The sequence below is a fragment of the Anopheles ziemanni genome, chromosome 2 (assembly GCF_943734765.1).
Source record: "Anopheles ziemanni chromosome 2, idAnoZiCoDA_A2_x.2, whole genome shotgun sequence".
Lineage (NCBI taxonomy): Eukaryota > Metazoa > Arthropoda > Insecta > Diptera > Culicidae > Anopheles > Anopheles ziemanni.
The window spans coordinates 4,373,970-4,389,312 of NC_080705.1; the positions used below are offsets into that span (position 1 = coordinate 4,373,970).

Here is a 15,343-nt window from a genome sequence, read left to right on the forward strand (position 1 = left end):
GGTTTTGTTGATATATGATCGCTTTTAAATGCTCTAATGCATTGCTGCTGTAAACAGAAAATGTCTGTAAATATTTTGTGTTTCGCAAAAAATAATCATAACAATGAATTTTAATTTCCTTTTCAGCTCATCTGTTTAATGCATTCCCGGACGTTCAAAAGTTAACGTAATCCAACTCGCGCACCATTCTGAGGGTAAGTTGAAGTGTTTTCTGATCTGAATGCCACGCCGCATTCCCCTTGTCCGGGTCGATCTTGTGTGGCAGGGCGAGGTTAAGGTAGTACTTCGGTGTTTCAACGGTAACGCACTGTTCCTTTACCGACAGCTCAATATGTTGCACACCGATAGTGGCGTCTTCCTCCGGGAATAGAACCTCAACGATCATATTTTCACAACTAGCCGTACTGGGCGTTTTACAGTTCATCTGCAGATAGATGTCCTCGGTAGCCACGGTCTGACGGTAGGATATTCTATATTGCGGCTGCCGGCGAGACTCTAACAAGGCGTGATCTTCATTCTTCTGCTGCTCTAATTCCCATTCTTCGAGTGTTTTCGGTTGTACTTCAACGGGAGCTTCTAGTGGAGTGTAAGAACAAGGTTTCACATGCTCCGATCCATCGCTAGATCCCTTTTTTCTTGGTTTTACTGGCAACTCTCCTATATCACCGGGTCCTTGAAGCAAAGTGAAAACGTTAGAAACAGTAAAAACTGTACCTTACAAGCTTTGCGAACCAAATTGTGGAACATCTCCTGATGGTGTTTCCTCATCCGATGAGTCGTCCTCGGGCTTGAATAATTTTTGCAATAATTTAATGTTTTCACTTCCAAGGAGAGACATTTTTCAGCGATTGGCTCTCGAATATCCGTCGCGCGCAGAACAAATGTGTTCAATCTTGTGCACAAATGAGGCACGGCTTCGCTGGCTACGGTGTCAGTTATTGATAAAATAGTCAATAACGCGTGCCGCACCAGTGGAATAATAAACGAGTTTCATCACCATGGTAGTGATATTTCCAAGCCTACCAAAAAACCGTTCGTTTCAACGCATGCGGATGAGGCATGTTTGATGAATTTGAATGTTTGGGAAAAGATTCAACAGTTTTTTCTTGATATGCTAGCAGTAGGCGCGTGTAGACAAATTTCTTTTAAAACCCGGTAAGCCTGATATCTGCCAGTGAAAAAGGTTGGGAGAAGTGTAAGCTTTGCCAAAATCCCATCTAATCGTTTCTATTTCATCTCTTCCTAGCATCCACGACAGAGATCACTGATCGAACGCCCGGTTCAAAATCACGCTTCAGCACCTTCGCCTGCGTTTGCAGATGGCGTTAAACACCTCCGCAAAGGTGTCACCAATCGCTTGAACGACCGGCTAACCTCTTCCGAGCAACGGACGCACCAGTACTCCAGCGTTCATTGCCATATCATCGGCGTCGGTTCCGGGGTGCGTTGTGTTACTGTGTGTGGTTCGGCGCGCGAAATCAAATTGGCCAACCCAAACCGAAGTCATTCTTGCCTCGACTAGCCACTTCGATGGTCGTCGCGCCCACCTTTGCAGATGGAGAAGCGTAATGGACAGATAGATCACGATCGCCTCTTGTGAAAGGAATGGCGTTAAAGTATACGACATCTAGTCAATCACTTTAGGAGTGTAAATTGTTGTTGGTGGTCTGCACATTAATTTCTTCCATTATACCCAGATGGATAGGTTGAACATAACCTCATGGACATCACTGTATTTCGCGCGTTCAGGTCCTTCGCGTTGTTTTATCAGGTCGTCCAGTGTGTGACAAATCCTCCTTCCGCGAGCACATCCAGCATCGTACGGAGGCAGAACTAGGCAACCTCACACACTCGTGTCGGGTTCCTCGTCGAGCGGCGTGTGTGGAGCGTGCGTTTTGGCGCATGGTGTTATTGTCGTCGTGGTCGTCGAGGAGCTGTGAGGTGGACGCGAACGTGCGGTTTTAGTGGTCGTGGCGCGCGCGTGCGGGGATCTATTCTGCGTGAGGTATGTTTTTCGCGCTCCCACATTTAAATCAGTCCACTCTTCGACGGCAGCCGGTCGAGACGTTGTCGTCGGGTCGTCTGGGATTCGCTGGAGAGACAGTAACATTTCGCAGTTGTGTCTTGTGAAGGAAAGCGTTTGGTTGTGGTTTAAACATTTACTGATTTGGTGAGCCGGAAGTGTTCGAATCTTTTGAACATTTAACAAATCGATAGTGGATAGATGAGATCACGCTCCAACAGTTGTAGCTCAAACAGGGTGTGTGAAGAACTTAATCAGCGTCTTCTTAACAGTTTCCCAAAGGGCATTGAGTGATCGTTCGTTTGGAAACGAAAGGAAAACTATCAAGTGATCCGTGCTGTGTGGGTGGTCCACTGATCATCGCAGATATCTCTAGTCGTAGCTACTTTCGTGCCAACTGGTTTTGTCTCACAAAACGCTGTAGGAGTCGCCTTCAGCATGGGGTGCAGACGACGTAATGAGCAAAACGCGTGAATCAACAGCAGTCGGGCGTTGTTGAAAGGCGTGTGTCCACGAGCCGGCACTTGTACGGGGATTTGCCGGACTGCCAAAGTGTTATCGGTGCCTTTTTCTGGTGCAGATTTAAAAGAACAAGTGCTGCGGGAACAGTGCTTTCAAACGTGTGATCAATTTGATCTCGAAAATAGTGTTTGATATATGGTATCTGAAGAAGAAGGGTTTCAGATAAGTTCTAAAGCTGCCTTCAAGAAACTTACATCAGAAAAGGTACGAACCAGGATTAGGTAATCAGAGTTGGACTTACCGAATGTGGGACATAAAAATCTAATTTTGAAGGAAAAATGAAACTATCCAGATGAACAGATATAAACGAACCAAAATAGTAAAGATGGATTATATCCACATGATGCCTAAACTTTTTTAGAACTAGTACTAATATTTTGTTCCATAATCAGCATCCGTAACAATAGGAAGCCCGCCTGTGAGTTAATATTAGGGAAATCATAAAATTCGATACAATTCTTCGTCATAAATGCAGATACCAAACACTGACCACCGTCACTGGAAAATGGCCCAATATGCGCGTATCTGTTGCATCACTCAACACTAGCAGTGCTTCCAGGACCATATGTCTCAGACGTTCCCCCACCCGTACTCAGCCTTGCGCATGACTGGGGCTTCTGCAGCAAGTTTACTTCCGTCACAACTGTCCACTGTCTGCCTTGTCTGCTTCTGTGACTTTCTGTGGCGAGCATCTTTGGATGAATCAAGGCGCGGAAAAGGAAAAGAACGACAAAGCGCAACCACGGACAGAAGCATGTCAATGCGCGGCCGAATGCATTCGAATGAGATTTAACGACTTAATTATTAATACGCGTGAGTGCGGTCACGATTTATGATCGACGGACGCACTGGGCATGGAAAGCGTGCGCCCTACAAATAGCCATTTAAGCCCGGCCGTTTTTCAGACTCGACACACTATGTCATTTTCCCGGTAAATACAGACTCCAGGCCAAGGATATCGCGATCGCGGGGGTCCATCCTTGTACCGATGGGGCAGATTTTACAAGAACAAGACACCCATCGTCGTGGATCCCGGCCATTGTGTGGCGAATGTTTGTTTAGCCTCTTGTGTCGAATTTATGGCCGATAGCCATCCGAACCAGAACCACCAATCTCTTCCTCGAGTGATGATGGTGAATGTATCTTAATTAGTCGTAAAAATAATTTATCGCTCTCTAGATACCGGGGCCTTGTTGTGTGTCAGAAAGTCGTTACGATCGCAGTAGGGTCGGTGTAGTATTAGAGGAGTAGTATTATTTCATTGGGATATTTCGCTGATCTCTCCAGAGAGGGCTATCAGCATCATGAACAAAAAACCCCGATATAACCCGACGGGGAGTCCTTTTAGGCGGTGGTCCGATTTGTTCGGATATAAATCCACGTCATCGTTATGATAGATTTAACGCCCGTTTTACGACCCATTCGGTTGCCAACGCTTGAACGTGGAGGATGATTGAGATGTGATGTTCTCGCGCACAAAAGTTAACAGCAGTTTTAGAGCGATTTGTTCGATCTGTTTATTGTGTGCTACATGGTTTCCATGGTGAGTGTGGGACCAAATTGTCCGCTTGAAAGGTGTTTCTTGATGGAGCACGATTTAGTTGGCAATGGGTTTTTTTTTACTGGAACGAATCGTACGCCGCGGAGATTCTGGCTATTTCAGTGAACTCAGACACCGATGACACTCGGTTCGGTTGTCCTTGATTTTAATTTCCATTAGTATTGGCCTAAATAGAAGGTAGGATGCGCGAGATGAGGAAGAGAACAACTCTGCACAGTTTGCAGATTTGTTTCTGCATGTTCGCCAAGATAGTTAGATGAGTAAACATAGCGTGTCGAATTTTGCCAACAGGAACGTCCCCGTTCCTAACCCCCGTAGAAGGAAGCCGGTGGGGGGCGGAAACGAACCCGAAACGCGCGAAATGTAATAATTCGCAAACGCGAAATGATGCGGAACGAACATGAACACCGATGCTCATAAACACTGGCCAAAAATGAGTGACGAAAGGCGAAGGAAAAAAACACGCGCTCAAATACCGCGTCTCAGGATGATGATACTGCGACTGGTCTGGGGATGGAGAGGGAGGGGGAGTGTGAACGATGAATGCTATCGAGCCAATAATTCAACTCCCACAAGGCCACGCCGGAGTCCTCACCAGAAGTTTGGCCAGATTTTGGCGACATTCGAGCGAGACCGGTTGACAGATTGAATCGGGGAGGATCGAATCTGCGTGGCGGGGGTGTTTTCTCACGCGACCATCTGTTTCCAAGGCGGCAGCGGACCGAGGTCGACTGTGCCGATTTTGGACCACGCCACTCGATGGCCTCACACCTTACCTTCAGCTTCCCTTTTTTCATGGGGAAGCGAAACCCGAGCACCGGGAGTCATGTTCGATCGATAACCGATGTGCCGGTTTTGGACCGATGCTTGAAGCGGTCCTCCCTGTTCCATGAGCTAGCAGATCCCCCGTGCGATCGCGTCCAACGTATTCGGTGGTTGAAAATAGATTGGGGGAGCAAACAAGCAAAGGCCGACGCGTCTAGTCCGGATACCTTTTGACGCAAGCGGAAAAGATTGGTTCCGATAAACGAACAACATGATCACGATTATGGTTCCAGACAACTGTTTGTTCTCCTAGTCGTGCCCCCTTCTGTCCTGCATGAAGAGATATTCTAACACGTCTACTTTCCGTTTCAGCTCCGGACCAAAAGGAATCCCGAGGAACGACCGAGATTGAAGGAAGTGAGACCGATCGAACGTCACGATGATCGTCCGGTGGCCAAAAATGGTCCGACCCGCCAGCGGTCTGTTGCTGTCGATGCTGCTGGTCGCCATTTGCTTCGATCTGTCCGGTGGATGGCGATTTGATCGATGTTAGTGTAATCGATTTCTTTCAACTGCTTAACGGTGATATGTTTGAATTTAGTTTTGGATTTCGCTTTGACAACCAAATTGGTTTATTCTTAACTAAATTGCTAAAAATAGGAGCACTTGCATCTTTATTGGGCACAAGAGAATGACGTGTTTAGATTTTGAACTCGATGCCTTTGAAAGTAGCTTTGGATCTAGTTTTAGTGCGCCTCAGAGCAGGTCATAAATTCTCGTTCGTATTTGCTATGCATGTCACGAGACGGGTCAACATGATTTGTGCCATCGGTTGCGTGGTACCTGCCGAGAGGCCATTACTTAAAAATACGGGTGCAATGCTTTTCGGTCCGCAAACGAGCAAATATCTCGCATAGCCGTACATTCTTCCCCAAGTCCACCTATTTGTGGTGGTTCGTCGCGCAAAGGCATCGCTTTTCACACTTTTAATCCCGAACGCACCCGGTGGTCATAGGAGGAGGTGGTGGTTGCCTTCCACCTTCCTAATGGATCAACGCATTGGGTTCAACGAAAAATTCAAACTCCAATCACGTGTGCCCGCGCGTTCCTGTCGTGCTGCAGCAAGACGTCTTGTTTTAGCGAGTATCCATTCCACACCGGTCGATTTTATTTATCTCCGTTTCATGATTCCCTTTTCCTCCCTCCCCTCCCTCTTTCTTTCTTTCTCTTTTCCGGTCCTACATCCGTACGCGGTTCCGAACGATTGATGTTGGCTGACGCGATGGTTGGTGGTGAACAAATCTCGAATCCATCTGCACCCATGGGGTCGTCGTCGTCGTCGGGCGAACCGGCAAATAATTTCTTCATTCACACATTCGCCGTGTTTTTTTTGTTTTTGTTTGTTTCTCATAATGCTCCCCGAGGCGGAAAAACAACCAAATACAATCAAAAATATCTTTATACGCTCGCGATAAACATGGAGGGAGTATAAACGTACCACCAACGAACCAAACCTACATGCGCGTGCAAACCGGTCATCATCATCATCGTCGTCGTCGTCGTCGTCGTCGTCAACATCATCATCGCCATTCGCCAACGCCATCGTCGTCGTCGTCGTCCTCAGTGCCTAGACTGTATGGAGACAAGCTGCCGACGAAGGCAATTTCGCCGCGGTTGCGCAAAGTCCAAAGGCGGATCGTGATGCTGCACGACTCGTACCGGACCAAGGTGCTACCACCGGCCGCGAATATGCTAAACATGGTGAGTAATCGAGCGGCGGGAACGCTTGAGACTGTGTTCCGTGGACAGGTTGAACACCGGAACCCCGGAACGAACAGCGGAAGGTGAAGGTGGGCTTCGTGAAAGTCGATCGTTCCAAAATCTGCCGTGCCTGTGATGCGCACATGCCGGCCACAGACACTGTTAGCGGACAAACGCTGCTGGAGGGCCATAAATTAGTTTGCCGGCGATTCGGAGGGAAACATTCTAAACATGTGCGCGCGTCTGTGGAGGACCTTTTCAGCCTGCCCAACGATGGTGGCCGGGTGGTGCAGATTTGTTTGCTTAACCTAAATATCCTTCACGAGAGAAATGAGTTATGCGTGACACAGCAATGGTTGGGTGAATTCTTCGGAAGCAAAAATGATCAACATGATCGCATGTTTCAAAGGCTTTAACGATTCGTAATGATGTGACCTATTTTAATTATTTAACACATACTCATGGTTCCATGATCATTGATATTTTTGGTGTTAAGATCAACTGATCATTCTTTGTTGTGCAGACTTTACTATACCAACAGTATGTGGATCCTTCAAACCAACTCACCATCGCACTCACCAAATGTGATGTTCCGCCACAACGAAAAACACGATACGTTGACGATAGTTTAACAAACTGGTGCCGCGGGACCATTTACGCAGAATGTTACAAAATTTGCATCTTTTACCGATATCGGCGTTACGACGACAAATAGTTATTGATTCCCACGGTAATGTCCCAACCGTAAGCGTCCATTGTGGCGCCTATTTAATTGTTATTATTTCGCTATAAGGAAATACAACAAACCGAGGCAAACAAGGTTCGGACTTGGAGTCGTAAAGATGGGTTTGGAGAAGTACCTTCGTTGATCGGACACCGCCCCAAGGGGGAGAGGAACGGTGGATATTTATTTAATCGTGCTTGATGGCATGCGCCACGGTTAAATATCATTATTGGCGATCGTTACGTGTGATTGGTGGTGTCGTTTTAGTGTATGGCGTTTGTTGGTCTGAAATGTGAAGCCCCTGATTCTTTACTGTGTTCGAGAATCAAGAGTAAACTGACCAAAAAAAAACGGAATTCGTTTCGACAAGCGAGCGGTTAGCACCTAACAAAAAACGCCGAAAGGTGTGGAGCGTGCAGTTTTTGGTTAAATGTGCCGCTATAATCCTTAAAATTTGTCATTTGCTTGAAAAATGGAATGGACCGACATGGCGCAAGATGCCACCACGCTTCCGACGACTTCCATCCAACCAAAACTAAATCGCACCCCCCCGCCAAACATCGATCGTGCAGCATAACGGTTGCAGGAGTCTTGTCAGACATCGATAAAATATTGGAAGTTCATTTAAATGGAGATTAAATTAATCTTTCTAAAATGTCCCCCACCCCATGGAGCCACCCGGTCCAGTTCCAGCACCTCGCCGGTAGCTATGTTGATCCTCAGAAGCGCCCAAATCCGTATTTGGCAAATGCGACACAATTAGAAATGATTTAGGCGTCTCGGAAAGCGGTTCCGCCGGCATCGCCGCGTGTCGGCTTGTGCCTATGCGGAAAGGTAAAAAGTATTGCTTCGGCTCATCCGAGTTCGAGAAATGTGGATTAAAAAACTCCAAAAAACAGGAGGATTGCGCTCGAGTGGAAGCGAAGACCGGGAGGGAAAAAAGAGCTTAACCACGCACAGCATAATAACTCGCATCATTAGTATGCAAATCCGCATGTGACAACAGTTTTTCGATTTTCGATTTCGATTGCTTCGAGACACTTCAATCGATTGTGGTCCGGTGTTAAACGCGCCGGCAGAAACTTATGCATTAGTCCGTCGAACTGTGCCGGTATGTGTCATCTTATGAGATTACGCTCTTTTTTGTGCGGAGAATTGGTGTGAGCTCGATGGCCGAAGGGAGAGGGGAGAGTGAAAGGACCCGGTTCGATGATGGAAAATTTATTGTGATAGCTTCATTTTATCTCCATTTTCGTACGGTTGTTGTTATCGTGAAACATATCGAGTGTTTCCATTGGGAAGAAGAACCGAACAACAAAACGGACGGTTGAGTGGAGCAAAACTCTGCGCAAACTTTCAAGTTAAACAACCTACAGTCTAACTGACCAAAAAATGCCACGAGATGGGAACTCGTTTTCGAGCATGATCCGGTGGGGTGGGAGTAGCCGGCCTGGGGAGGCCGGGATGCTGATGGTGTGGACAAATGCTTCACACCTTCCAACCGAGCGTGACATGACGTTACGAAGAGTGTAAGCGAAGATAAAGAATGGCTAAGCACCATCCCGAGAATGCATCCCCCCCCCACCCCACCCCACCGGTGGAGGAGGCGCACATGCACAACCCGATGCTTAGGCAAGCGCTGTGAGCTGATTGGCAGCGTTTCCGGTGTGTGTGTGTGTGTGGGTGGACAGTTTAGGTGGCCAAATGAACCGGCGGCCATTTATTTCGGGTGCTTTGATTTATTGGCAGTGGCAGCACCCCCGGGACGCGCTTGTAATGGACGGCCTGTTTGAGGGGCAGCTGGTGCAGGTTGATCACACTTGCCCCTCGGTCTTGGACGATGGATGGAGACAAGTGACCTCCCGAGCCGATGAGATAGACCGATGATGTAACGTTAATCACCGTTTCGATAAATGCCGTTCGGGCTCTCTCTAAATACGGGGTTTCTTTTTTCTTCTATGAGCTAAAACTAACGACGGTCAAATTCGAGGAGTCAAAGACTAGATTTTATTATTTATGGCTGTAACACTCCGGGGTATCACAAACCACTCATAGTTACCCTTTCGGAGATAGGATTCGATCTCGAACCGAAAGGCGTTCTTCATTGAGATGTTTAGCTCTGCCTCCTGCTGCCAAAGCAGCACAGGTCCCGTGGTCCAAACCTTGGCCAGGTGTTCCAAGGAGCGATTGGCCAGCTTGCGCCCAGGAGTCTCTCTGTGTGTGTGTGTGTGTGTGTTTGTGCCTCAGGTGCCTGTGGCGTTGAAGTGATTTGCATGCAAATTAGTATCGACCGGTATGACGCGGGACGCACGGGGGAGGTAGGCCTTTGGGGCCAGGGTAGTGTCAGGTTTCCCGTTTTCGGCCCCATCAGCAGGCGCAAACTCATAAAACTCATCAACCGATGATCTCATTCATTAGTAGTGTTTATTTAATCTGCGACCACTGTAGAACGCAGCGTTCGGCGTTCGGCCGCGAGAGGTCATAAACTAGATGAATTTATGGCCATCATAATCGTCCGTTTATACCCGGTCCGCGATACCGACTTCCGATCGGTTTTGCGACAGGTACTCGCGAGATGGTGTCGTCATGCCTTTTCTCTTATATGCCACCTTCCAACGGGGGATCGGCTTGACTTCCGGTGGTGCATCGATCGATAAGTAAATGATTCAATTTCTCAATCTCTTTGCAGAAGTGGCACCACGGTGCAGCTCGGTCGGCGCAGAAATGGGCGAACCAGTGTCGGCTGTTGACCCACGACACCCCGAAAGGCCGCTGGATTGATAGCTACGGTGCGTGCGGGCAGAACATCTTCGTGTCGACACATCGAGTGCCTTGGTAAGCGGAAGATTTGAGCGTTGAACCTCGAGACGAAGCTCTTCCGTGTCGAGGCCATCAGAAGTATGAGACGTTGTCACGCTAATCGAGCTCTTGCGTGGGCCTACCGCCAAGGCGAGTCAGCTGATTCTTCTTGCCTTTTCCTCGAGCTTCATATTTCCCAATGGCAGACTGACTGATTTTGATCGATCTCTGGTTCGAGCAACCGATTAGCCGACTCCCATTTGGATCCACTTCCTTCTGCGAGTTGGTCAGTGTGGAGTGGAGTGTGTCTAACCCTGTTTTTTTCGTCCTCCCTCTCTTTCTCTCTCTCCCCCACAGGGTGTTTGCGCTGCGGACCTGGTTTTTGGAGCGCCAGAATTTCACGTACGGCTCGAGCCGGAACGATCTGACCACGGTCGGACATTACACGCAGATGGTGTGGGCCGCCACGCATAAGGTCGGCTGCGGGCTGACCAAGTGTCCCCGGGGTGGTCCGCGAGGGAAGCCGTTCTACAACTACGTCTGCAACTACTGTCCCATGTGAGTGAGTGATAGGGAACGGTGAAGTGTGGCGTTCCCCCCTCATGTGGGGGGTTAACACTTTCCTTTGCTCCGCCAATTTGGAGTGTGAAACGCGCGCGACAATTAAGATGCCGTTGTGTTGAGTGCGCTGAAAATCTGCATTAGCCAAGACGGCTATTTCTGGACCCGCGACTGTGCGTGCGTTCGAAGGAGAAGAACTGACACTCGCGGCGTGGGCGGAGAGTTGCGAGTGGGACTCCTTTTCGGTCATGCGTCCTTGCACCAGTTGTGTGCGTTGATGTGCACTGATTTACGTCGCCACACCATGTGGCATACCCTATTTCACGGACGCCCCCGTTAGTAGGAGATTAAAATATTCATGCATCGTTACGATACGGAAAGCTAAACTTGATTCCGAACGTTTTTTGATTGATTGAATAAGGTTGGTTGGGTCCAGTAGGCACTGGCTCAATACAAAGAAATTGAAAAACGGTCAAGTTTTCACTGAAAGCAAATGAAAGTTTAACGGAACCGAAAATGATTAATTGGAAAGCGTGGTTTAAGGGTCGAGCTTGTTTATTTAAATAAGCCGTTGGCGTCGGCGAGCCCGGCGTCTCGCGTTTTTACTGTTGAGATGTTTATTATATTGTGGTTTTTACTTTCATTCACCTCCCACCCTTCGGCTGCTCTCTTGGATCGTCGGTATGCGTCAGTGGAAATCACGAGGAGAAATTGGGCCTCCCTTACAAACGTGGCCGTCCCTGTGGTTCGTGCCATTCGAACTGTCTGTCGCGGAAAATGAGGTAACAACATGGAGATGAAAATGCCCATAGAACGGTTTCAAAGTTAATTTGTACGTTTTCTTCTTCCAGACTTTGCACCAACACCTGCAACACGGCCGATCTGTGGGCAAACTGTCGCGATCTGTACCGAACCTGGCCCGGCTGGCTGTGCAATACGGCGACGCCGGAGGGTCTGGAGCGCCAGCGGAACTGCGCGGCCACCTGCACCTGCCACGGGAAGATACACGACTGATTCGAAGGAAAACGGCAACCAGAACCGGGGCCACCCAGTGTCCTGGAAAAAATATGTGCGTGTGTGTGTATGGTTTTTTTTTAAATATCTCATCAAAAACTCGTTCGCATTCATTTAAACTTGATAGAACCATTTAAGTTAGCTTGGGGAAAACCAATATCATTCATTATTTTTGGAACTCGATTGGAATTCTTATCGCAGCTTAATGTTAGTGTGGGGCCTTGGATAGTATAAGGGATAGGAGGTTGTAGGAAGCATTTCGGAATGCGCTTTCGCACGTGGTTAGGCAATTTCCGGAGAGCGTTCGAGGTAGAAGGAACCACGTGCGAATGGTAGAGAGCAAAAAAAAAAGTGAAAACCAGCAAAATGTTTGGACCCGTTGTGATGTAAATAAAATTGAACGAATTTAAATTTCCTCGACCGAACCTTCCACCGGCGTTTTAACTCGTTTTATTATGTATTTTGCACGGACCTTCCCGAAAAAATACGTGCCGTTAGCTTACGCCAGTTCGAACGGAACTTTTACCACGAGGGTCAATATTACACTGCTTTAATGTTGTCTGCGCGTGTGAGTTGCGATGTGTCACCCACAGAGGGTTCAGCTCGAGGCGTTAAGTTGACTTCCGGTGCAACATGACTCGCCGGGTATTACGAATCAAAGCCCCGAGCAGGGGAAACATGTGCCTATGCTGTTTATGGTGGTGCTGTTGGCACGGTTTTTCTTTTTTGTTCCGTTTTCCTCCCTTTGTCATTCGTGCTTGGAAAAAGGGGGCCAATGGAGATGACGCGTGAGATGGAGCCACCAACGCCGTCGACGTCACTGCGGGTTTTATGGATCTCCTAGAGGTAGGTGACATGTTTTACCTTCCGAAAAAAGTAATTTCAATTTTAACAACCAGCAAAGGCGAAAACTGACTAGCATGCAAATGTTTTCCGTGGAAAATCATTTAATTTTCTCTGACTTTGAATTATTATTTTACAACCAAACTCAACAATTTTCCTCCATTCTCACAAGAACCGTAAGAGGAATTTATGACTCTTCTGACGGATGGCTTCTATCGTACACTGACCTTGTATTGTGTTGAATACCCATGGCCACTCTCGGAGGGGCAGACCTCCCCCATTCGTCCCCACACGTTTTAGGTGAAGCATAAAGAGGGAGACCATCGGAGAGGTCACTCCGGGCTGTGGTTCCTCCGGTGTCCGGTTGGTCCGATCTTCAGTGGCAGGTGACCGGTGTCGTAAATAAAGTCATGAAAGTCCGACGATTGAAGATGAAACAACGACCGAACCGGTCGCCCTTTTCTATCAGAACCGATATAGCAAACCCTTCGTCGTCCAGTGAAATCGCTCATGCGAAACAACCCGAGACCCCGAAAAGAGTCAAGATGACACCGAAGGGGATGGGGTAGGGAACCGTGGCCCCCGTTCGCCATCAAACAGGGGTGTGTGTGTGTATGGTAATGCGGTTTTCTCACCATTCTTCAGACGTGCAGGGTAATTTAAGAATTCACAAAACATAATCAGAATTCATTACGTCGTTTGCGTTTTGGGGTGTGGGGAGATAGGTGAAGATGGTTGTGTTCTGTGTCAGTAACCCTCCCCCCTGTTCTGGGAAACTTCCATCATCGAACTCAAGAGAGAGGCCGTGTGGCGTCTTAGTGGGTTCCTCGAAAGTTTATCGGAAACCGATAGACCTACGGGAAATATGATAGGTTTTCGCGCCCCGAACCATCCCTTTATGAATGGAATTGAAGGCATCGATCGATTGAGGAGTCCCATCACGTTCCCAAGGGGAATTTAGATTGCGTGTTGAGAAAAAGAAGAAAGAAAGGGCCAGGCAGCAACATGTTTGCATGCGTTATGTTTTATTCAAATGCTGGGGCCGTTTCTTTTTTTCTAATTTGGTCAGCTCAAGATCAGCACCTGTTACAACACTTCGACATTCTAATAGAGAATTCCACCATAAGAGCGTGTGAAGAAAAAAGCAACCGGTGAAAAAATGTCCGCACGAGATGCTAGGACAGGAATTCCCCCCACAATGGGTTAAGAATTGAGCGATAAAATCCATCATGAAAACATTGTCGCGGTTGCGAATAGAATATGACTGTTTTAACACTGGTAAGGTCAGAGATACCTAACTCTTCGTTATGATGCACGCTTTTTTAGTTGTTTTATAATTTTTCTATTTATCAAAATCCCATACAACATTAATCGAGGAGGGTTTTTCATCGGTTAACCATAGTAACGCTTCATTCTTGAAAACACGTTACTTTGATAAACCGATGTCTTTACTCTAATTTAATCGATAAATGTAATTTAAAATGTTTAAGAAAAGAATTAAAATTAATGAAAAGCACCGTTTTGTTAATCAATCTTCAATGGAAATGGCAAGAAGGAATAGGAGAGAGTAAATAGCAAGAATATTTGAGAATCACTGCCTTAGACGACAGGCGGTTTGCACGTTCTTGGAATTGTCTTTTCAAAGAGCTCTTAAGACGTTATATTTTCCAACAAACAGTGTCATAATCGTTAAGTGAAACGATTAAGAAATTAAAATAGAATCTTCTTCCCAACCGTCTAATGAATACTAATGTTGATCGTCTGCTTCAAGGAAGGGTGAAAACGGAAAACATTCTCGTTCGTTTCACTCTCAGTGAAACATTTTCATCAAGACGTTGAATTTTTCCTTTGTTGAAAGAAAACTTCCCCCACATTTGACGACCGTACTTCCCATCGCAGCATGTGTTTTGTTTGGGTTCTGTCCGAGGTTTCGCACACATTTCCTTTTGGCACACCGTGACTACCGTGTTTCGCCCGGTCTCCCCTTCAGCCATTCCAGCCCTTAATTTGCGGAGGCCTTAACCTGCGTTATGAGCCTCATCATTTATGTCGCTTATGTTGCTGCTACCCCTTCCGTCAAACAACAAGTCGCCCAAGCGCATCACGCGTTAACTATTGCAGGGGGTTTTTTTCTATCTAAAATGTTGCCTTTTCCCTCTTCACACTGTCGTGTTGTGTTATCCTCCGTCGCCGACACGGGGAGAGAGTGGTACTTTATCCAACCCCGCAACAGTTCGTGCACGTACGCCTGGTGGCGCGGTGGACCAAAAGGTCCAGCGCAGGTGAAGCGTATCGCGAGTTCTGTATTTTAATTCGAATTCATGACGCCCTGCTCGTGTCTCTCTGTCTTTCTCACCTTAACTCTACCGTCCAGCTTAAGCATAAATCCGCGATCGCCGTCGAAGGGGGTGCATGCGGATGGTGGTTGGAAAAACCGCGCCACTGACCGTGGCAGCCCTCCCTCCCCCATCTCTCCCTCGCCTCGTGTGCTTCGTTGGGACTCTGCGTGTTTGTGTCGGACCTGGACCGGTGCGAGCCCAACAGTCGCGGCCGAGAGGCTCGAGTGATCGGTTCGAAAAGTTCGGTTTTCCCGCACGCCCGCGCGGTTTTCCACGTGATTTTTCCCTTCTACTCGACGGTGTGACAAACGTGTGTGCGTTTTTGTTTGTTTTTGGTGCAGAAATTAATTCGCTGAAAAGGTGGAAATTCGGATAGTTCCGTTAGTGATGTGGGTTTTTGGTCCCATTTTGGTGGAAAGTTCTGAATGAAA

General features: G+C 47.5%; 2 protein-coding genes across 2 annotated transcripts; one reads left to right on the forward strand and one right to left on the reverse strand.

Moving 5' to 3' along the window:
• Nucleotides 1-154: 154 nt before the first annotated feature.
• On the reverse strand, nt 155-838 carry LOC131281946 (dynein axonemal assembly factor 6). Its single transcript, XM_058311321.1, has 2 exons — nt 733-838; nt 155-672 (listed from the first exon to the last, which is right to left on the reverse strand). The coding sequence occupies exons 1-2, from the start codon at nt 836-838 to the stop codon at nt 155-157; spliced, it is 624 nt and encodes a 207-aa protein (XP_058167304.1).
• A 4,472-nt stretch (nt 839-5,310) lies between these two features.
• On the forward strand, nt 5,311-11,730 carry LOC131281834 (cysteine-rich venom protein-like). Its single transcript, XM_058311189.1, has 6 exons — nt 5,311-5,419; nt 6,496-6,632; nt 10,046-10,191; nt 10,513-10,713; nt 11,409-11,498; nt 11,568-11,730. The coding sequence occupies exons 1-6, from the start codon at nt 5,311-5,313 to the stop codon at nt 11,728-11,730; spliced, it is 846 nt and encodes a 281-aa protein (XP_058167172.1).
• The last annotated feature ends 3,613 nt before the right edge of the window (nt 11,731-15,343 follow it).